This window comes from Hemitrygon akajei, chromosome 21, assembly GCF_048418815.1.
Source record: "Hemitrygon akajei chromosome 21, sHemAka1.3, whole genome shotgun sequence".
Classification (NCBI taxonomy): domain Eukaryota; kingdom Metazoa; phylum Chordata; class Chondrichthyes; order Myliobatiformes; family Dasyatidae; genus Hemitrygon; species Hemitrygon akajei.
The window spans coordinates 44,985,289-45,008,236 of record NC_133144.1 but is presented as its reverse complement, the minus strand read 5'-3'; the positions used below and the strand labels follow the sequence as shown (position 1 = coordinate 45,008,236).

Below are 22,948 nucleotides of genomic sequence, written 5' to 3'. Positions count from 1 at the left end.
CTGAAGGGTAGGTGCGTGAAGGAGAGAAGGGGGAGTTGTTGGGGGGGGGGGGAGAAAGGGGAAGGAGGTGGTGGGGAGGGAGGGAGAGGGAGGGGGATGTGGAAGAGAGAGCAGTGGAGGAGGGAGGGAGAAGGTGTCGGAGTGAGACGAGGGGGAGATTGGGGAGAAGAGAGGGGTGGGGGGAAGGAGGGATGGGGAGGAGGAGGTGGGGAGGGTGACGTTTCTTGCAGCCATTGAAGAATATAAAATTGACAACATCATCACACCCCACTCAGTCTGAGATCTGTTTTTGAGGAATGCTGAACTTGGGCAGTTTTGTAGCAGGCTCATTAATTACAATTACCAGAAGATTATGGGAGAAGCACGGGCTCAATGGGCCAAACTTGCTAGGCCAGCTATGCATATGGTTTAAGCTACTCAAAAGAAAGAGTAAAAAAAGTCTCTAACAGTACTGGCCAAATTCTGATGAAATATCCTCAAATTGTAATATTAACGCTGTTCCTCTCTCCATGGATGCCGCATGGATTGCTGATTATTTCCAGAATTCCAAGCAGCAATGTAACTTTTGATAATTTCAGAATCCTGGCATTTGTTTTTGTTCTCATTTGAGAGAACATAATTATAAATGTTAGGATGAATATGTGTCAGTAGTTACACACAGTGTTCATTACTGATGAACCCCACTCATAACCACTACATTGCTTTGTTTCCTTGTACCTTAACTAAGCTAATAGGTTATATGATTTATTACCTCATTTTAATGTTAAATTAATATGATTGATCCTGTTCTATATTCATTTAATGGCCGCTACCATCTACTTAGCCCACACCAACTACTCTCTCCTCCCAAGATATCCAACTCAAAATTAATTTCATCATACAATACAGTTCTTCCAGTACTTAATCCTTTTCCATTCTTGCTGCTTACTGTGATAACACCTACTTTCTATTAATTTACTCACCCTTCATTTGTATTGCTTTTGATAACATTTATTTGTCCATTACTGAAGCCTATGACTGACCTCAGTATATTCATAAGTTTTTCTCTATTCTCCAACTTTTCATTCTTTTTCCATTACCTGAGCATTAGTGGACAATCCTTTGTGCCAATTTCTCATCTCACCACATTCTGTTCTACTCCAATCTGGAGTCTCGGTAGTAAGATTCTACCTTTTTTTAAATGACGGTAAACACGAAAATGATCACAACAGTTGACCTACTCATCCACATAGCAAGCATTTACCTAATTGTTAGTCGTAAATCGATTAACTAACCATCCTTGGCATGCTGGCAAAAGGGGAATGGGCTTGTGCATGGAGTCGTCTCTAAAAATTTCCAATGCCTTTTGCCTATTTACTCCTTTGGCGAATTCCACTAATTTTAGAGCACAACATTGTGCAAGCAGCATCAAGAACTAACTCCACAATATTTAGTAAACAGAGCACAGTCAGCATTTCAAAGACACTCCCTGTTTAAAGGTCTTGAGACAGACTGCCAGTACATACCACAAATATTGCAACATTTATTATTAGATAAGTTTCTTCTTCATCAGCATGAAAACCTGCTCTTACAACTACAGCAATTTAAAATGTTTATGATCAAAATTTGATGAGTAGGGTCTTATTTAATGAACACAGACTAGACACTATCTGACTTTCATTCTCATTTATAAATTTGTTTAAATTGGAGGTTTCTGATTTCAAAATGTGAAATTGTACACTGACTGACTCCTTCATCAGTATGTAAACAGAAACAATGGATACGTTTCGATAAGCTTTCTCATCTTTCATTTATCTGCAGCACTTTAAAGTCATCTTGTGTAAGAATGTTGTAAGGTACAAATTTAATACAATTGATCTTTAAAGGCTTACCACAAGGCAGTTGTAGAAATGTAGTTCACCATCTGGATAAAAGGCAGCGGATCAGAAGTTGCTCCACAGCTGGTGCAAACGCACTGCGAGAAAAAATCCATCAAAGAAGGTAAAGTCATTACTAAGTTTCGAACTGATATAATAATATTCCACAAAGTCATGAAGTTAAACATATTTGGAGCATTTGAGTTACACAAACAAGATTTTAAAAAGCTGTTAACAACTTATGAAGACATCCAAGTCCACAATTGAGTAAAAGCAAAAGCTTCCAACTTCATTTGATTTAGAAAAATTTCCAAACCATTTACAAACAAGTAATACATACCTGTATTAAATGTACAAATTAGAAGACCACTCAGCCCTTCAAACCTATCTCTCCATTTCATAACATGTAGTTCTGACAAGAAATTAAGCAAGCTTCGGACCCCTTAGGATCTTAAAAGACCCTTCTTATTGTTCCAAAAATCTGTAAAGCCAGTAAACTTAGCCATCAATGGGAACTAACCTCCCCACCTTTGAGGACATCTTCAAAAGATGCCTCTAAAAGGCGTATCTCATTTTTCTTATAATTTACAGTATATTTTATATATTGCATTGTACTGCTGCCAGAAAGCAGCAAATTTCATTACATATGTCAGTGATAACAAGCTTGATTCTAAGTCTGCGATCCGTTCCTATTAAGGCACCTTTTCTTTCTCATCATTAGTCTGATAAGCTTTCCCTGAAGCACTTCCAATTCAGTAGCATTCTTCTTTAAATAAGGAGACATACATAGTATTCTCGCATATGTGACTGAATAAACTGCTTTCGCATACAAAAGCAATATTTTGGTGGCCCAACATTTTAATTCTGATTCTCATTCCAACATATTGGTTTATGGCCTCCTCTTGTGTCACAATGAGGCCACCCTCAGGGTGCAATATCAACACCTTATATGCTGTCTGGGTAGCCTCCAACCTGATGGCATGAATATTGCTTTCCATACCCCTCCCCTATTCTTCTATCCCCCACTCTGACCTCTTCCCTCGTCTCACCTGCCTATTACCTTCCCCTGGTGCCCCTCCTCCTTTCCTTTCTCTTATGTTCCACTTATTTCTCCAGTCAGATTCTTTCATCTCTAGTCCTTTAACTTTCCCACACACCTGGCTTCACCTTCAAGCTATCCTTCTTTCCCTCCACCCCCCCCCCCACCCCCCAGCTTTTTATTCTGGCATCTTCTCCCTTTCTTTCCAGTCCTAAAGAAGGATCTCAGCCTGAAAAGTCAACAGTTTATTCATTTCCACAGATGCTGCCTGGCCTGCTGAATTCTTCCAGCATTTTGTGTATCCATACAGTTCTAGGTATACACAGCAGGATGCTGTTAGCTTTCTTTAACTCCTTGTCAGAACTACATGTTAATCTTTTGCAAATCACACAAGGACATCTAGTGTCTCTGCACCTCAGTGCTCTGCTATCTACTGTCACTTAGATAATTTGTTTTCTTATTCTTTTTCTACCACAACAGCCAATTTCCCATTTTCCCACTTTCTACTTCCATTTGCTAGACTTTGCCCATTTGCCAGATTTTTCCCATTTACTTAACATGCCTATACATACTGTAGCCTCTATATATCCCATTCACAGCTTAATTTCCTATCTATCTCTGTGTTAACAAATTCAGCAACCATTACTTAGCTCGGTTCTTCCAAACTATATGCAAATTGTAAAAGGTCGAGCCATAGGAGACAACAAATACAGTTGGCCCTCCGTATCCGCGGGTGTTTGGTTCTGGACCCCTCGCAGATACCAAATTCTGCGGATGCTCGTCCCATATATAAAATGGCGTAGTATTTGCATATAACCTACACACATTCTCCCGTATACTTTAAATCATCTCCAGATTACTTATAATACAGACGCAACCATCGTAGCTCTTCTTAGGAACGCTGATGCTGGCTCGGCATCAACCGGCCAATTCTCCCATGATCTTTAAGTTCTTGAGGCTGTAGTGCTCTAACATAAGCTAGTCAGCCATCCCTTACTAGCCTTAAACTCCATCCTCTTGCTCACAACACAAGTAGCGAACAAACAAGACTCAAGGTGAACAATGCTCAAACAACAAGTAGTACTTTTAACCATTTCTAGATTACAATACTTTACGCTCCCTCTTAGCCTTTGAGGAATTGCTTTGAAAACTTAATTGCTTTTTAGGAGCCATTTTTTAACAGAAACAAAGGGTACACACAACACAAGTAGCAACCGAACAAGACGCGAGGTGAACAATGCTCAAACAACGAATACTGGAGAGAGAACTTCCAGGTTTTTTTCAATACCGATCCGCGGTTGGTTGAATCCGCAGATACGGAGGGCCGACTGTATGTAGCATTTCTTTCTCACAAGGTGATGAATCACTGAAATTCTCTGTCCTGGCAAATGACAGAATCATTATGTCATTAAGTACTTAAAGTGGAGATTAATAAATACTTCACAGATCATGGAATAGAAGAGAATGAAGAATTACCACAGTAGAGGAATTTATGCCAGCAGAGAACAGCCATGATCATATTAAATGACAAGGAAGGCATGAATGGGCTTACATCCAATTCTTTTTTGTGTTGAGGCCTCCTGCAATGATTTCCAATTTATGTCTTGCCAACCAGCAAAAGAGCGGTTTATACCTACTCTGTTTCCTGTTAACCTTCACCCATGCCAATATGTTACAGTATGTGCTTTTTTTTTGCACAATAATCTCTGTTCCCCTCATATTCCCCTTAAATAGTTCAGCTTTCACCCTTAACCCATGATCCACCCAACCTCACTGGAAAAAGCTTGCTTGCACTTATCCTATTTACACCCCTATTAATTTTGTATACCTCTATCAAATCTCCCCTTAAGCTTCTACGTTCCAAGGAATGAAGTCATAACCTATTCAACCATTCCCTGTAACTCAAGACCCAGCAACATCATTGTAAACTTTCTGTACATAACACTCCAAAGCAGGCCTCACCAAAGTCTTATACAGCTTCAACATGACATCCCATACCTTGATATTCAATACTTTGATTTATGAAGGCCAATGTATAATATGCATAACACCTTTGACAATAAAAAACAGTCAGTTTTATTAGTGTATTTGTATTCTAAATCACATGCATTCATTCTTAGTATTTATTATCTGTCGTGTTTATATTGTGTTTAACTTAACGTAGTGTGGTGGCGTGTATCTTGGCTCTGTGATGTTGTCCTTACCACTGCACAAATTAAGCTCCCCATGGAAAATAAAGTGAATTCAACTGAATTGACAAACTACAATGGACCAAGCACAGATACCTGCAGTAAACCACTAGTCACAGGCCTCCAGTCAGAGAGGTAACCATATAACTATTACAGCATGGAAACAGGCTATCTCAGCCCTTCTAGTCTGTACCGAACGCTTACTCTCACCTAGTCCTACTGAACCGCACTCAGCCCATAACCCTCCGTTCTTTTCCTGTCCATATACCTATCCAATTTTACTTTAAATGACAATATCGAACCTGCCTCTACCACTTCTACTAGAAGCTCGTTCCACACAGCTACCACTCTCTGAGTAAAGAAATTCCCCCGCGTGTTACTCTTAAACTTTTGCCCCCTAACTCTCAACTCATGTCCTCTTGTTTGATTCTCCCCTACTCTCAATGGAAAAAGCCTATCCACGTCAACTCTAACTATCCCCCTCATAATTTTAAATACCACTATCAAATCCCCCCTCAACCTTCTATGCTCCAAAGAATAAAGACCTAACTTGTTCAATCTTCCCCTGTAACTTAGGTGCTGAAACCCAGGAAACATTCTAGTAAATCTTCTCTGTACTCTCCTCTATTTTGTTGACATCTTTCCTATAATTCGGTGACCAGAACTGCACACAATACTCCAAATTCCGCCTTACCAATGCCTTGTACAATTTTAACATTACATCCCAACTCCTATACTCAATGCTCTGATTTATAAAGGCCAACATACCAAAAGCTTTCTTCACCCCCTATCCACATGAGATTCCACCTTCAGGGAACTATGCAGCATTATTCCTAGATCACTCTGTTCTACTGCATTCTTCAATGCCCTACTATTTACCATGTATGTCCTATTTGGATTATTCCTACCAAAATGTAGCACCTCACACTTATCAGCATTAAACTCCATCTGCCATCGTTCAGCCCACTCTTCTAACTGGCCTAAATCTCTCTGCAAACTTTGAAAACCTACTTCATTATCCACAACGCCACCTACCTTAGTATCATCTGCATACTTACTAATACAATTTACCACCCCATCATCCCAGATCATTAATGTATATGGCAAACAACATTGGACCCATTACAGTCCCTGAGGCACACCACTAGTCACCGGCCTCCAACCTGACAAACAGTTATCCACCACTATTCTTTGGCATCTCCCATCCAGCCACTGTTGAATCCATTTTACTACTTCAATATTAATACCTAACGATTGAACCTTCCTAGCTAATCTTCCATGCGGAACCTTGTCAAAGGCCTTACTGAAGTCCATATAGACAACATCCACTGCTTTACCCTTGTCAACTTTCCTCGTAACCTCTTCATAAAATTCAATAAGATTTGTCAAACATGACCTTCCACACACAAATCCATGTTGACTGTTCCTAATCAGACCCTGTCTATCCAGATAATTATATATACCATTTACCACCACTCCTTGGCTTCTCCTGTGAAGCCAATGTCGAAACCAATTTACTAGCTCATCTTGAATGTGAAGCGACTGAACCTTCTTGACCAACCTCCAATGCATTACCTTGATAAAGGCCTTACTAAAGTTCAAGTAGACAACATCCATTGCTCTGCTTTAGACTATATTCAAGACCTTACCTTTGCTGCCATGTGGATCACTACCGGCCAGAGGCAAATTTTGTTGGCTTTTCTTCCAGTTGGGTAGAAATAAAGGGTATCAGTACAAGGACCTCAACATTTTACAAATTATATAAATTATCTCAAAGAAGCCACAAAAATTATGGTTCCTAAATTCCAACATATTGCATTCACTATTTGAGGAAAGAAGTTGAAGGGCCAATCAAATTGGCTGATGCACTTTAAAGATAATTGCCATGAAACATTCACCTAGCATTGATAGAAATGAGGAATTTTAAAAAATTACGGAATAACTATTTACGGAAAATAGTTTTAAAACCTGCCCTTAACTTTTAGAATAACTTATTCTAATGTATACTGTGTCCACCTTAAGGATGTACTACAGTGAGGGAATTAACAGTAAAGGTTTTTGATTACCACACAATCAGCACACTGGGTTTGCATTTTGCTTTCTCTGTAATTCACAAAATGGTGCTTAATCTCAAGAACCACAATTTTAAATGGAAAAAAATGTTAAATATCACACTCCCTGTGCCAAGTAGTGGAAGAACTTGATTTGATCACAGGTTTGGCAATGTCTGTTTGCATGAGTCACACAAACTTCAGTCACATTAACTGAACTTGTGCCAAGCAGTAGCCAAATTTTCCATTGCAAGAAAGATCTCCCAATGCTGATTGAAGGAAGTTGGGTCACAGTCTTAAGAGCAATGTAAATTTGTGATTAATCATTCCTTCTTGGGACACAGTATTGCTAGTAATGCTAGTAGATGTCAATCATAGTAACTTTCCCCGAATTGGTGGTGAAAGGCTATTTTCCTGATTCATGTCAGTGACTTTCACGAGTCAACACTCAGTTGCAAATAGCTTCTTGCACTGGAAAGCCAACAAAAGTGCATCTTTTGCAGCCTTGTTTCAGCGTGCAAGCATGACGAATGTACAAAGATAACCATCAATACATTTTCTGAAAGGAGCAGTGAACAGTCACTGCTGGAGATGGATGCTGCATTGAGGCCTGATAGTAGAAGATGAACCCAAACTCAGCTCCATTACTTCATGCTAATTCAAGACTTGAGCAAGATTTAAATTATAAAGGCCAAGAGCAGAAAATGAACAGGTGTTCAGCACCATCTGCTTGCATTTGACCAGTCTCTCTCTTTTCTTGCCACTACTGTCAGAAGGGAGTGGTAGGAGTCTTGGACCCATGTCTCCTGGACGAGCCTCACTCACTTCAGTGATGAACTGGCTCTGCAGCTGTGGACTCACTTTTGAGAACTCTGCAGTTCTTATTCCATGTGCTATTTTGTTTATTTTTTTTATACTACTTGAATGCTTTGTCCTCTTTTGCACATTGGATACCTGGCAGTCTTTGTTGTGTGTTTTTCTTTCATGAAATGTATTGTTTCTTTTTTTTGTGAGTGCCTGGAAGAAGATGAATCTCAAGGTTGTATAAGGTTATACATACTTTGATTAAAAATTTGAATTTCGAACTTTGCGCTAGATAATGATTTAATCTTCATCCTTAATGACAGTATGCAGTTGTATTAAGACAACAACTGTAATAATGGATTTGACAGAGAAGGCCTTTCTTGATAACACCCTAGCAAAGATTTGAGTCTGCTTGGAAATCTTGATGAAGTATTCTGCCAACACTGACATTCTGCTCAGGAACTATCTGATAAGATCCACCATCACCTTTTCCTATAGGGCCTTGAGTATATTCTACACAGACTTATACATGATTGGCTTGCAGCTGAAGCTGCTTCTCTACAAAAATTAACGAATAAGGGACAGATGCATCAGTGTGGGCCACAGAGACAGAATGGGGAGGGTTGGAGGGTGGGGGAGAGGGAGAGCTGGAGGCTGGCAAGGTGGGAGAAAAGTGAGGGAGAGAAACGAATCTGAGGAGGGAAAAGAGTAAGCAATTGGAAACAAAGACAAACATGCAAAACATAATGGAAAATAGTTTTAAAACCTGCCCTTAACTTTGGAAAACTGAATTATTCCTACCTGTTCAAACAAAGTCATAGCAAATTTCTGATGAGGAATACAGTGTTTTGCAGTGCAAATATCTTCCTTTGTTTCATCAGCAATGTGAAAGTGTATTCGCATGAGGATGTTTTCCTGTGAAAAATATAAATTATTATTTATTGTACTATGTTCTACATAACAGAAGATAGAATAGTCAAATCTGACTCCAAAAAGCTTTTGTAGAAGGCATTACCCCAGAGGTTCACATACTTTCTTTGAACCTACACTGTGATTGTTTAAATGGTGTACTTAGTATTGATGAGAAGCAGTACAATTTTTTGTGTGTTGTTAATTTAGGCAGTTTGTGTTTGCCTATTATTGTGACTTAGATGAAGGTCAGACCACATTTTGTCAGTAATTAATGCAGAAAACCAGGTAATTGCAAATGGTTCACAAACTTTTTCTTAAAAATGTATGTATTTGATATTACTTTTCTTAAAACATCTCAATGGTATTAAAGACACACGGATTCCAACAATGCTTGAAAGCCCCACAAGTAGATCATGCACTGCAGGTTGAGAACCTCTTGTTTAGACTGAATTCAAACCTATTTTCCTGAACACAACTGTCAAAAACATTCACTAGACATATCCTGCAGATCAGGCTGTTTCTGTGGAGAAAGCAATGGAGTCAATGTTTAAAGTTAGGTGCATAACTTTTCTGAAGAAAGGAAGGTTTGAGCTGGAGTATTAACTCTCTTTTCTAGAAGCTTTCTGATCCATGAGGTATTTCCAGCATTTTCTGTTTGCATTTCCCAATATCTTTGCTTTTAGATAAAATACTGCTTTTTGAGTAACAAATCTACCACTGATGTAAGCACCTGGAGCAACAAGAGATATTTCTTTCAATGGACTTTCTGCAAGTCAAAGACATGCAAACACAAAGTTTGCAAATGACATTAAGGAAAGGGAATTCTGCAGATTAATTTAGTTACTTTCAATACTACTTTAATCTACAACTATGGAAAGCTGCAGTGACCATAGTTTGAGCTCATAAGACGAATTGTTTCAATAATCCCTTTGATAAGCAGATCCTAATTCGGGTCATAGAATAGAGATCTTGAGGTGGGGATTGGTGGGTGGCAGATGTTTTGTCAATTTAAGCCCACCACATCTCCAGAGGGCTCAATGGTGAGACCCTGCGAAGCAGGTGTACCCCCTTTCACATCTGGCCACCCATGGGTCATTTTAAGGCCCAGCTGCTGTCAGTCCTCTTCATCTATAACCAGTGGCAGCTTCACTCGGCTACCTCAGAGAGTTCTTTTGTTGCTTGCTGCTGGCCCTGGCCTTGGACTCCCAATCCCTTCAGCAATCTGACAATGGAAGTAGCCACAAATCTTCTGCAGCCAACCTCTGCTGGGAAAATCTGCACTTTCCATCCACGCTGCTTAGTATCTGTGGCCAGCTCAACATACTTTACACATTACCGCTCATGTGTCTTGCAAACTGCATCTTCACAGGACACTGTCAGCTCTGAGAATACTACAGCCTTCAGACTGCTGGACCACAAGACCAAATATGGTATGAGGGTGGTAGTGGCTATCTCTGGAGGAAATATTAGCTTTTTGTCAAGGTTGACAGCCATGTTCCAGCCACAGGCAGGCTCCAGTATGTCTGACACCAACCCTGTCACTGAGGATGGCACTTTCTGTCCTTGCCAGACAAAGCAGATGATGGTTCTTCCAGTCAGAAGGGGCTTACAGTTATTATTCAGCCTTTGCTTCTCCACAATGGATAACAAACGTCTGAGGACCTGGTTTTGCCACCATGTGACCCTTCCTTGAGTGAGGCTTACTTTGCAAGATGAGAGGATGTGACTGAGGTTTGCTGTTCTTCCACAGAATGGACATGCTGGGTCTTCACTGAGCCACTGGTTCGGATTTTTAGGAGTTGGGAGAACATCATAAACAGCTCTTATAAGGAAGCTAATCTTTCTTCTTTCCTTTTCCCACCAGTCTTTCTAGCTGAATTTTCTTTTCTCACTATTCTCCCACCCTGTCCACTGTCCCTGTTTTGCCTGAGACACTGCTCTTGCATACCTCATCTGCTCCTCCTGTCGCCTAACTTCCTCTACCACCATAGTTCACCTTTGCTTTTGTGTTGTCGCCTTGTCAAATGGGCCTATTTGAGCCTGTGTCAAAGCTCCCTCTTTCAGATTGCACCTGGCCCACCATGTCTGCAAACCTGAGTGCTGCTTTTGCCTGTTTTACTGACTGTGCTGGACACCACTTCCTCCCTGTTAAGGTCCTGGGTACAGTATCTTGGACAACACTATCATGAGATTTCGACAGAATCATCTCAAGCGTCACCTTGGCACACTTAAACTCTTCAGTCAGCCCCTTGACAGGCAACTCCAGAGCTCCTTTGCCAAAAATTCTAGGACTGATAATTTCCTGACCAGACAGCTCAAATTTAATAATTATACTTCTGTGGGGCAAGGCAAGAAAGCAAAGTAATAAAAAACTGTTATGACAAAAATGTCAAAATTTCTTTTTTTTTAAAAGCTGATCTGTCAGAGCATGACAAAGACGATTTCTGGAGTTCTTTACCACCCCAATGTAAAAGCGTGGATTTTCCAAATTAGCTCCTTTACTGCAAAATGCATCAGCAATTAGTCAAAATAGTGAACCAGGTAGTCATTTAACTTACAAAACATTCTGCTGCGTCATCCATGATCCCCATCTGGAAGCGTTGCTCATCTTGAAAGGTTTTGGCAAGAGCACTCCGCAAAGCATCAGATGGCAGTACCTTTTCTTTGCTGTATTGAAACTGAGTGAAGATTCCCTAAAGGGAATAAAAAAGTCAGTGCATTACATCAGCCACCTTCAATAAATAATGGCACCTAGAAACATTAACTGGGCAGAAAATTTAGGAACACTGATATACTTTGAAAGTAACCCTAATTTGGAAGAGAATGTAATGGAATGGTTCCAGTAATGACAGCTTTCATCTACAAGGTAAATTGTATTATCCTCTTTCAAAGAAAAAAAAGGTGAGAAGAGATTTGATAGAGGTGTACAAGATTATGACTGGTTTAAACAAGAGGGAAACTATTCCCATTAGATGCACTTCACCTCTTCCCCTCCAAACATCTCAGGAGTCTTTCCAGGTGAATTAGCAATTTACTTGAGCTTCTTCCAGTATAGTGTACCGCATTCAGTGTACATAATGTAATCTCCACTATAGTACAGAAAGCAAATGTAAATTCTCTTCTACAGAGGACTCCTTCCAGGAACAACTGTACTTAATTGGACGACCCTGATCTTCCGGCTGCCTATCACTTTGACGAGTCTAATTCCTCGCAAGGGAACATCTCATCTCTTGTTATCTCCTATCTGTACACATCACAGGCTTCTAGACAATAATGAATTCTCCAACTTTAGGTAACTCACATACTTTTGACTCTGCATCACAGATATTCCCTAATTCTATTCATCCTTCTTGCAACTGAAAACTACTTTTTCTTTTAAATAAATCTCTTTCCAACTCTGACAAAGGATTTTTGACATGATAGAATCAAAATCAGGTTTATCATCACTGACAAATGCCGTGAAATGTATTGTTTTATGGCAGCAGTAGAGTGCAAGGCATAATAATTACTACAAAGTACAAAATACACAAAAAGTGGAGGAAAAAAAGAAAGTAGTGTTCATGGATCACTCAGAAATCTGACAGTGGCGGGGCGGGGATAGAAGCTGCTCCTAAGTTATTAAGCGTGGGTTTTCAGACTTTTGTACCTACTTCCTAATGGTAGTGATGAAAAGAGATGTTAGTGAGGGTCTTTAGAAATGGATGCCACCTTTTTGAGGCACTGCCTCTTGAAAATGTCCTCTGTATTGGAGAGGGTTGTGCCCATGATGGAGTTGGCTGAGTCTCCCTCTGCATCCTCTTTCAATCCTGTGAACTGTAGTGCCAACACCAATCAGATTGCAGCATTTGTAGAAATTTTCAAGAGTCTTTAGTGATATCTCCTCAAACTCCTAACAAAGTAGAGCTGCTGTCATGTCTTCTTAGTGAACTAGCCAAGATGACGGCGTGACTCAACTTGCAGCGGCCACTCCGGAGCTGATATCTGTTATTTGTTAAGCGGGGTGCCGTGCGCAATCCTAATCTGATGAAAAATGGACGTGGGAGCATGGAGGAACATTTGGAAATCTCCAGGAAGGCCCTCTTCGTTGCTGCTGCTGCTGCTGTGAGGTCCGGGTCTCTGTTGAGAAGAACAGGCCCCCAGTCCTCAGGGACACATTGCCGGTGGCCGGTGGCGGGGGCGTCTCAATACGCTCGGCAGAGCTGTGCCGGAGGGGATGGTCGGCGGTTCGACGGACTTGGGAGTCTGCTGCGGTCAGGGCGCTTTCACTGTGTGCTGTGTCTGCGAGGCTAGGTCCGGCGGCGCTTTCATTGTGTGCTGTGTCTATAAGGCTGAGTCCAGCGGCGCCGTGGAAGTCCATAGCGGGGGTATTCCCTTCTGCCGCCTGCGTGGGATGATGAGTCTATCAGGACCCTGAGGACTTGTGGAAACTGTGTGGTGGTTTCTTTCGAACTTATAGTCTTTTAACATCTTTGGACTATTTTTACTGTGCCCATGGTCTGTTTTTTTTATCAATTATGCTATTGTTTGCACTGTTATAACTATATGTTGTAACTATGTGGTTTTGTGCAGGTCTTGTAGCTTTAGTTTTTGGTCTTGTTTGGTCTGGTGGGTTTGGAGCTCCTTTCTGGGGAATGCGCTAAGATGGTAGCATGATATTAATATGCAGCAGCCTCTCCAGACTCTGGATTAGGGATTGCCAAATGTTATGTGGATTTTCTGGTGTAGTCTGTTTTGTCATATGCTTTTGTGATATCATTCTGGAGGAACGTTGTCACATTTTTTAACTGCAATGCATTTGTGGTTTCCAAATGACAATAAACTGAAACTGAACTGAACTGATTGCTCTAATATGTTGGGACAAGGATGAATCCTCTGAGATGTTGATGTCCAGGAACTTGAAGCTTTCTACACTGACCTATCAATGAGTATTCTCGACTTCAACTTCCTAAAGCCCACAATCAATTCCTTGGTCTTGTTGATATTTAGTGTGAGGTTGTTGTTGCAACACCATTTAACTAGCCAAATTATCTCACTCCTCATTGCCATCTGAGACTCTACCAACATCAGTTGAGTCACCAGCAAATTTATGGATGACAATTAAGCTGTGCTACGCCACTATCATGAGTGTAGAGAGAGAATAGAGCAGTGGGCTAAGCATTCATCCTTGATGTACACTTATGTTGTCAGTGAAAAGGAGATGTTATTACTGACCCACACTAACTACAGTCTCCTGATAACAAATTTGTTGTTCCAGATACAGAGGGAGATACAGGGGCTTATATTTTGAAGCTTGTTGATTAACACAGAGGGGATAAAGGTGTTAAAGGCCAAACTACAATTGATAAACAGCAGCTAATTGAATATTTTGCTGATGTCAAGGTACTCCAAAGCAGAGTTAAGAGTCAGCTTGATAGTGTCTGTTGTAGATCTGTTGTGGCAGAAGCCAAGTTGCAGTGGGTCCAGATCCTTGTTCAGTTTGGAGATAATTTTAGCCATTGTCAATGTCTGAAAGCACTCATCACTGTAAATGTGAGTGCTACTGGGTGCTAGCAGTAGAGGCAACTCTTTCCATTAATAATGCTTAACACTTCGTGAGTGTTTTTTACATTTTCACCATCTCCAGCTTCTCCTTTCTACTGACAAGTTTGTCTGAACTCTCCTCTCATTCAAAAGCATGAAAACTAGGAACAGGAGTGAGCCATGCAGTCACTCAAGTCTATTCAGAAAGATAATGGCTTATCTTCTATCTTACATCAGAATAGCAGGAATGGATAATGCAAATCAGCATTAACTGCTTTTACAGTAGCAAAATGAAGATTTATAACAATGGCCATAGTAGTCAAAGGGAGCCAAATCATTAAATTCTTTGTTTCTCTTTTCACAGCTTTATCAGTGTAGGAAATGGATTTTAAACAGAGATGGTTTACAGTAGTAGGGAAGGAGGCATTACAGACGGTCAGACAAAGGGAATATCTCTACATAGCACCATCCAGAGACAGAGAAGCAGTTTCAGCGACAGGTTACTATCGATGCAATGCTCCTCAGACAGGATGAAGAGGTCAATACTCCCCAATGCCATTAGGCTTTACAATTCTACTGCCAGGACTTAAGAACTTTTTAAAAGCTATTATTAATGCTTTTTGAGATAGTGATTTAGATGCATATCATATTTTTTACTGAGTTAAGTATTGTATGTAATTAGTTTTTGCTACAACAAGTGTATGGGACATTGGAAAAAAGTTGAATTTCCCCATGGGGATGAATAAAGTATCTATCTATCTATCTATGCACACAAACAAAACAAAGTCAGAGAAAATCAAGCTAGATTATTTCAGAAAGCAGCAAAAAACAACCAAGTTTCTGTTGGACTTGAGTCACTTGAAGGGATTTATGCTTTCCATCTTTTGATTATCAGTTCAGAAGTATGGTTTCTACTATTTCATAAGGAAATAGGAGCAAGATTTCACAACTATGTTAGGTCAACAATTCTAACCCTTGCCCCTTCAAGATTTCAGATTAAATCAAACTTCAAAGTAAATTTATTATGAAAGTACATATACAGTGGCATGCAAAAGTTTGGGCACCCCGGTCAAAATTTCTATTACTGTGAATAATCAAGTGAGTAGAAGATGAACTGATCTCCAAAAGTCATAAGGTTAAAGATGAAACATTCTTTTCAACATTTTAAGCAAGATTAGTGTATTATTTTTGTTTTGTACAATTTCAGAGTGAAAAAAAGGAAAGGAGCACCATGCAAAAGTTTGGGCACCGCAAGAGATTTGAGCTCTCAGATAACTTTTACCAAGGTCTCAGACTTTATTTAGCTTGTTAGGGTTATGGCTTGTTCACAGTCATCGCTAGGAAAGGCCAAGTGATGCAAATTTCAAAGCTCTATAAATACCCCGACTCCTCAAACCTTGTCCCAACAATCAGCAGCCATGGGCTCCTCTAAGCAGCTGCCTAGCACTCTGAAAATTAAAATAAATGATGCCCACAAAGCAGGAGAAGGCTATAAGAAGATAGCAAAGCGCTTTCAGGTAGCCGTTTCCTCAGTTCATAATGTAATCAAGAAATGGCAGATAACAGGAACGGTGGAGGTCAAGTTGAGGTCTAGAAGACCAAGAAAACCTTCCGAGAGAACTGATTGTAGGATTGCTAGAAAGGCAAATCAAAACCCCCATTTGATTGCAAAAGACCTTCAGGAAGATTTAGCAGACTCTGGAGTGGTGGTGCACTGTTCTTCTGTTCAGCGACACCTGCACAAATATGACCTTCATGGAAGAGTCATCAGAAGAAAACCTTTCCTGCATCTTCACCTCAAAATTCAGCGTCAGAAATTTGCAAAGGAACATCTAAACAAGCCTGATGCATTTTGGAAATAAATCCTGTGGGCTGATGAAGTTAAAATAGAACTTTTTGGCCACAGTGAGCAAAGGTATGTTTGGAGAAAAAAGGGTGCAGAATTTCATGAAAATAACATCTCTCCAACTGTTAAGCAGGGGGAGTGGATCGATCATGCTTTGGGCTTGTGCTACAGCCAGTGGCACAGGAAATATTTCACTGGTAGAAGGAAGAATGAATTCAATTAACTACCAGTAAATTCTGGAAGCAAACATCACACCATCTGTAAAAAGGCTGAAGATGAAAAGAGGATGGCTTCTACAACAAGATAATAATAGACAATAAGTGCAGGAGTAGGCCATTCGGCCCTTGAGCCAGCACCACCATTCACTGTGATCATGGCTGATCATCCACAATCAGTACCCCCTTCCTGCCTTCTCCCCATATCCCTTGACTCCACTATCTTTAAAGATCCTAAACACACCTCAAAATCTATAATAGACTACCTCAAGAGGCAGAAGCTGAAGGCTTTGCCCTGGCCCTCACAGGCCCCCGACTTAAACATCACCGAAAATCTGTGGATAGACTTCAAAAGAGCAGTGCATGCAAGGTTGCCCAAGAATCTCAGAGAACTAGAAACCTTTTGCAAGGAAGAATGGGCGAAAATCTCCTAAACAAGAGTTGAAAGACTCTTAGCTGGCTACAGAAAGTGTTTACAGGCTGTGATACTTGCCAAAGGGAGTGTTACTAAGTACTGACTACGCAGGGTGCCCACACTTTTGCTTCGGGCCCTTTTCCTTTTTTGTTATTTTGAAACTGTAAAAAAGATGGAAATAAAAAAGTAATCTTGCTTAAGATATTAAAGAAATGTGTCATCTTTAACTTTATGCCCTTTGGAAATCAGGTCATCTTTTACTCGCTATTTTTACTTAGCTATTCACAGTAACAGAAATTTTGACCGGGGTGCCCAAACTTTTGCATGCCACTGTATGTCACTAATTTCAACCCTGAGATTCACTGGCATATTCAATAAATCCAATAACCATCATAGAATCAATGAAAGACTGCACCAACAAGGCAACCAGTGTGCAAAAGACAACAAACTGTGCAAACACAAAAATAAATATAATAATAAATAAATAAGCAATAAATATTGAGAATATGAGATAAAGAGCCCTTGAAAGTGAATTCAAAGGTTGTGGGAACAGTTCAGTGATGGGTTAAGTGAAGTTGAGTGACGTTTTCCTCTCTAGTTCAAGAGCCGGATGGTTGAGGGGTATTAATTGTTCCTGACCTTGGAAGCTGTGTTTTAAAGAGGAAAAATATGAAATATCTCATTTAAGTGTCTGACCTATCATCTCCTCCATTATTTCCACCGCCCACTTTCCAAGAAAATCCTCATTCACGCTTTGGCCCTCCTAAAACTAAAACATTCCAATTTTCGGCTAGCTTCCTGCTTATCCTTCATCCCATCCATTTTACATTCTATAAAATCTGTGATCTGCTTGCTGATTTTAATTTTATCTAAAATCTCAACTTCAAAATTTCAATCTCAGTGTTTATATCCCTTTATGGCTTCATGCCTCCTTATTTATAAGTGCCTCCAGCCCGAAATGTACCAATAAATCCTACCCAGGCAGCAACAGGACTAGCAGCAGAGTAAAACCCAATGGACCTCAAGACTAATCCACATCACAGATGCATCTGCCCACTCGATCAAATCCTTTAATCATCTTACACTTCTCAATTAGATCAACCCTTAATCTACATTCAAGTGAACATAAAACTAGTCTGCTTGAAATTTAACATTTTTGGTCCCAGTATTATTCTGGTAATATTGCATGGAATATTTGAGGTTATTAATTTCTATTTTTTCATATTGCAGATCAGCTCATTATTATTCTGGAGATATACATGTTGCAATCATATCTTTCAAGAAAAAATATTAGCACCTAAATTTGCCATCAACAATTGTATTACTTCCATTGATTACAATGAATGAAACTTAAAAGGCCCTATCATTTTCAATTATGTTCTTTCACTGACATCGATTAAGTCAACAACTAGAGTGCCAGCTGTGGCTCTGTAGGTAGTACCCAACAGCAGTTTCAGAAGCTTGTGGCTTCAAATCCACTTCAGAAATTTCAACATAGACGCAGCTGCAATTCTGATGCAATGCGAAGCCAACACTTACTCAGACAGCATCCGAAACATTTATTTTCATTGCCATGTGAAGAAGCTTACTGAACACAAATTATCAGCTGAACAAAGCTAGCACCAGCAGTTCAAGTAATATCAATTACTGTCAAAGAACCAGAAGGTGCAGCATACTAATTTAAAGATGAAAACATAATAATTTTTACCAAGAAAAACCAGAATAGTACAAGGTTTAGTTTCAGCACCATGTTACATAAGTACACAGCAAAGGAACAGGCCATTTAAATTCAATTGGTCAATGCCAGTGTTTTTGCTCTACATCAATGCTCCGAAGCTACCAGTAGATCATTGCATTTGTCTTGTTTCATCATAAATATATTATCCTCTTCAATTACTCCTACCAGAAGCATTTCATGATCTTGGCACTCTTCACCTGAATTCCGTACTTTTCTCTGGGAAACAAACAATCCTGTGCCTGGATTAAATAGCTCATCCTGACACACTGAAATTCAATGGCAACAAGAAATCTGTAATAAGGTATCATGTGCTTACTGAAAACACACATCTCCAGTACCTTGAATAATTCAAAGACAATCTTGTCCTCTTCCTAGCATTTCAGTGACATATTAGCTGTGACAGTGATAAATATCAAAGAACAGGAATTCTGCTTAACACAAGTTCATTTGGAAGTAATGGCATCGAGGATAAAAAAAACATTCTGTTTCTACACTCAGTACATTACGCTCAATTTTACAGTGGAAGTGGATTAAGCAGCAAAATAAAATTCTCTTTCTTTCATTCAATACAACTCCATTAAATAGTAATTCTAGTCAACATTCCAAAAAGGTGATTTAAATTTAATATCATAAACCAAATGCAAGCGCAAGTTGGTCAATTGATTAAAAATAGATTTCTGGACATAATCCAGCATGGTAGCACAATGCTATTACAGTGCCAGCAGTAAGACTGGGGTTCAATTCCATCTGCTGCAAGGAGTTTATATGTTCTCCACGTGACTGTGTGGGTTACTTCTGGGTACTCCAGTTTCTTCCCACATTCCAAAGACGTATCGTTAGGGTTAGTGAGTTGTGGGCATACTACGTTGGCTTCGGAAGTGTGGCGACACTTGCGGGCTGCCGACCACTATCCTCACTGATTTGATTTGACACAAATGATTCACTTCACTGTGTCTTAACATACATGTGATAAATAAAACTAATCTTTAAATCTTATGCATGGGAAGACTAATGATATACTTGTAGTGGTGTGCTACACGCAGCGCTAAAATAACGACACGGAGTCGGTAAACTGCAGTCAAAGATAAAGTTTATTCCAACTTCACAGTCTTGCTTTAAAGCCTCGCTCCCCCCGCCGGATGCCTCGAGAGGCACGTACTGAAACCCCCTCAGGCTTTCTCCCTTTGTTGCGGACCTAGCCTTTGTGCCTGCACGATGGCTAATTGACAGCCGGTTCGAGTGTGCTAGTAATTGGGTCGCCACATACTGATCTTTATTGCAAGGGGGTTGGAGTTGAAACCATACCTGGAATACTGTGTACAGTACTGGTCCTCATATTTTAAAAAAAAAGGATGTACCGGCATTGGGGGCAGTCTCAAAGAGATAGATGATCGTCCTATCATAAGTGGTTAAAGAAATTAGGTCTGCATTGCACCACGAGTTCACTCCAGTGCAAGGCATAACTGTAGAATGTTGTATATGTGAATTGCCTGGTTTAACACTGATGAGAGAATAATCAAAAATATTAGTAAATCAAGCATGTGAACATTTTGCATTGATTCTAATATATGTTTTATTTCACTTTTGCAGTTTCGTGAAGTTTTCACGTTAAAAATCCCGAAGAAAGCTTCTGGGTCAGGTGACTTTTGAGAAGATGTCTAACTCCCTGCCTAGATTTGCACACAACACAGTGTGAGGACAATAGAGTGATTTAGTTATCCTAAAAAGACATGACACAGGGTAGATGGCAAGATAATTTCAATAGAGGGAGATTCTCAACTGAGGGGACGTTGATACCAGATTAAAGGCAATGGTTATTACCATGCAATATACCCATTATACACACATTTGTCATCAGAAACAAAAGTCTGCAGTTATAACATGCTAAGTTTTGGAAAACTGAACCAATATCCTCAAATACATTAAGGAATGCACTATTTCCAAGGTGCATTCAAATCTTAACATAAATTTGCATCTATAAACTGATAATCAACATTCCTGGCAACAGAAGAAAATGCGAGCAGAAGTGGACGACTTGGCTTCTGAAACATTCAGTGCTGTCATCTCCGATCTGCCCCATCCCCACTTCTGTGCCAGCTCCCCACAACTCTCAAATTCCCCAATTTCTCAAAAATGGAGTTACTACCTCTTTAAGTGCCCCCGATGATCCAGCCTCCACAAGCCTCCAAGCTGAAGACTTCCAGAGATACACCAACGTCAATGAGAAGTTCTTACATGCCTTAGTATTAAATGACTACTTGAAGGGTTGAGTGGTTACAAAGAGATTTACATTTATTACAAAAAATAAGGCTTGAAAGTTAAGCATTTTTATAAAATTAAATTCTTGAATTTAGAATATCAAGCCAGTTTTCTAAAACCTAATATGTCACAAATGTAGGCATTTGCTTCTGGTGACCAAAATAGGAAGAAAAAGGAGCCATTTTTAATTGTAGATTAATTGTAGAAATATGATTGTCCTAAATATATTGATACACAAATCATTCTAAACAGCTTATATAGTTTTCAGCTGTTCTGAAATTTCACCAAAATTAAGCTCATCTTCTTCAATTTGCCTCCTCCAATTTGTTCTGAAGATACTGATATCTTGCTGGGCCATCCTCTGGTACCCCATGAAAGCATGTATTAATCTAGTTTTTGACAAAACTATTGGCATTTACTTGCATTACTCTTGTGAATTTAGTGGCAGCTTTGGGATTTTCACAAGTAAAATAACATATACTTCTTAAATTATCTAATGAGACTGCACTGTGTGTAACCCTCTCCAAAGAAACTGGGCAAAATCAGTGAACCAATGCCAAATTAAATTTTTTAACTAACTAGTCTTACATGAAATGTTGCATTGTTTCAGGAGACTAAAGTGAGTTTGTAATGGCATAACTTACCATAGTTACTGCATAACAACCACCCTGGTTCTATGTACTCATCAGCATTCTTTTGCAGGGATGTTTCAAAATGGAACTAAATAACATTAAGTTTACCTAAATGACTTGCTGCAATCCTGGTATGTTTTCAAAATGTTAAAAAGGTACTAAAAATGTGTTTTTCCCTCTCGATTTTGTATCTGACAATTATTTAATAAATTCAACCGCTCAGTCTGTTTAATGACTTCACAATTGTTGTATCAATGTGATCATATAAAATGAAGCCTAACAACAATAAGTAATAGGAAAAGGGATTATGAGGTTGCTGGCCACAAATTCTGGGCCATCATTAATACTTTGTTGTCAGGAACCCTACTCAAGCTCAGGGCATTGCACCTTTCCCCTTTTTACATTTCTAGCAGCAAGTAAAGACCATCAGGAGTGTAAAATCTGGATAGAGAAAATGATGTCATGGCCCTATTCAACGACAAGTAAGAAATTCTGCTAGTTCCTGTTGACGTCTTTGAACTGACAAATAGGTTACCTGTTTATTAATTTGTATGCTGTTTGAAACAATTTATGGTGAACATTTTACTTGCAAACAGTGAATATACCTCAAAAATAATTTATTAAAATAATTTTTTCAGATGAGATTTTTGAATCACCAAAACAAAGAAAGGTGGAGGCCAAGTATTGGTAAAAAGATGGGTAGTTAATGGTCAACATGAACAAGGTGGGCCAAAGGACATGCTTCTGCCCTCTATAACTCTAACTGATTTAAAGCCAAAGTAAATCAAAGTTCTATCTCTTAATTTTTTTTTAAGCAAGCCAATCCCCACATGGGTATCAAGGCACTACTGCCCTCCTGTTGGATAAAGTACTGGAATTGGTACTGATAATGGCTCATAACCACCAGTTATCAAAAAATAAATCTCAGTCATGAGCAACAAAGAAAATATAGCAATCAATTCCAAGGAATAAATAAATGGTTAGAGGAGTAGGTAGTAACTTACTGTTCTTGTCACTATAAAATATTGGTTCTTCATTGTGGAGATAGACTTATGTCTTTGAGCTATGGGTGGGGGCAAGGCCACCAAGGCAATGCGCTACATTGTCATAGTCTTACAGCAATAGACTTATTGGCCCATTAAGTCTATGCTGACCATTAAGTGTCTATCAATACCAATACCATTTACCAACACTTGGTTATAACTTGACAATTCCAAAGGACATCCTGATATTTTTTAAATGTCATAAATACCTCATTTCACCACTCATTTAGGCAATGCATTCAAGACTACACCCACACTCTGATCCTCTCTAAACTCTTTACTCTCAAATTAAACCTATGCTCTCTGGTCAGATACTGCTGAAATGAAGAGGAAGTTTCTTACCATTTACTCATGCTTCACACAATTTGATATACCTCTATCAAGTCACAAACATGTTTCCTTTGCTTGGAAAACTAACCCAGCCTCTCC

At 39.5% G+C, this 22,948-nt stretch overlaps 1 protein-coding gene across 5 annotated transcripts in view; it reads right to left on the bottom strand.

Moving 5' to 3' along the window:
* Nucleotides 1-22,948, bottom strand: part of LOC140714264 (ubiquitin carboxyl-terminal hydrolase 54-like) — a 164,387-nt gene that overhangs the window by 63,979 nt on the left and 77,460 nt on the right. For all 5 annotated transcript variants that reach the window (XM_073025325.1, XM_073025327.1, XM_073025328.1 and 2 more), the window contains exons 4-6: nt 11,410-11,544; nt 8,741-8,854; nt 1,872-1,954 (exon numbers count right to left, since the gene is read on the bottom strand). In XM_073025325.1, coding sequence (XP_072881426.1) covers nt 1,872-1,954; nt 8,741-8,854; nt 11,410-11,544 — 332 coding nt within the window. The remainder of the gene's footprint in view (nt 1-1,871; nt 1,955-8,740; nt 8,855-11,409; nt 11,545-22,948) is intronic.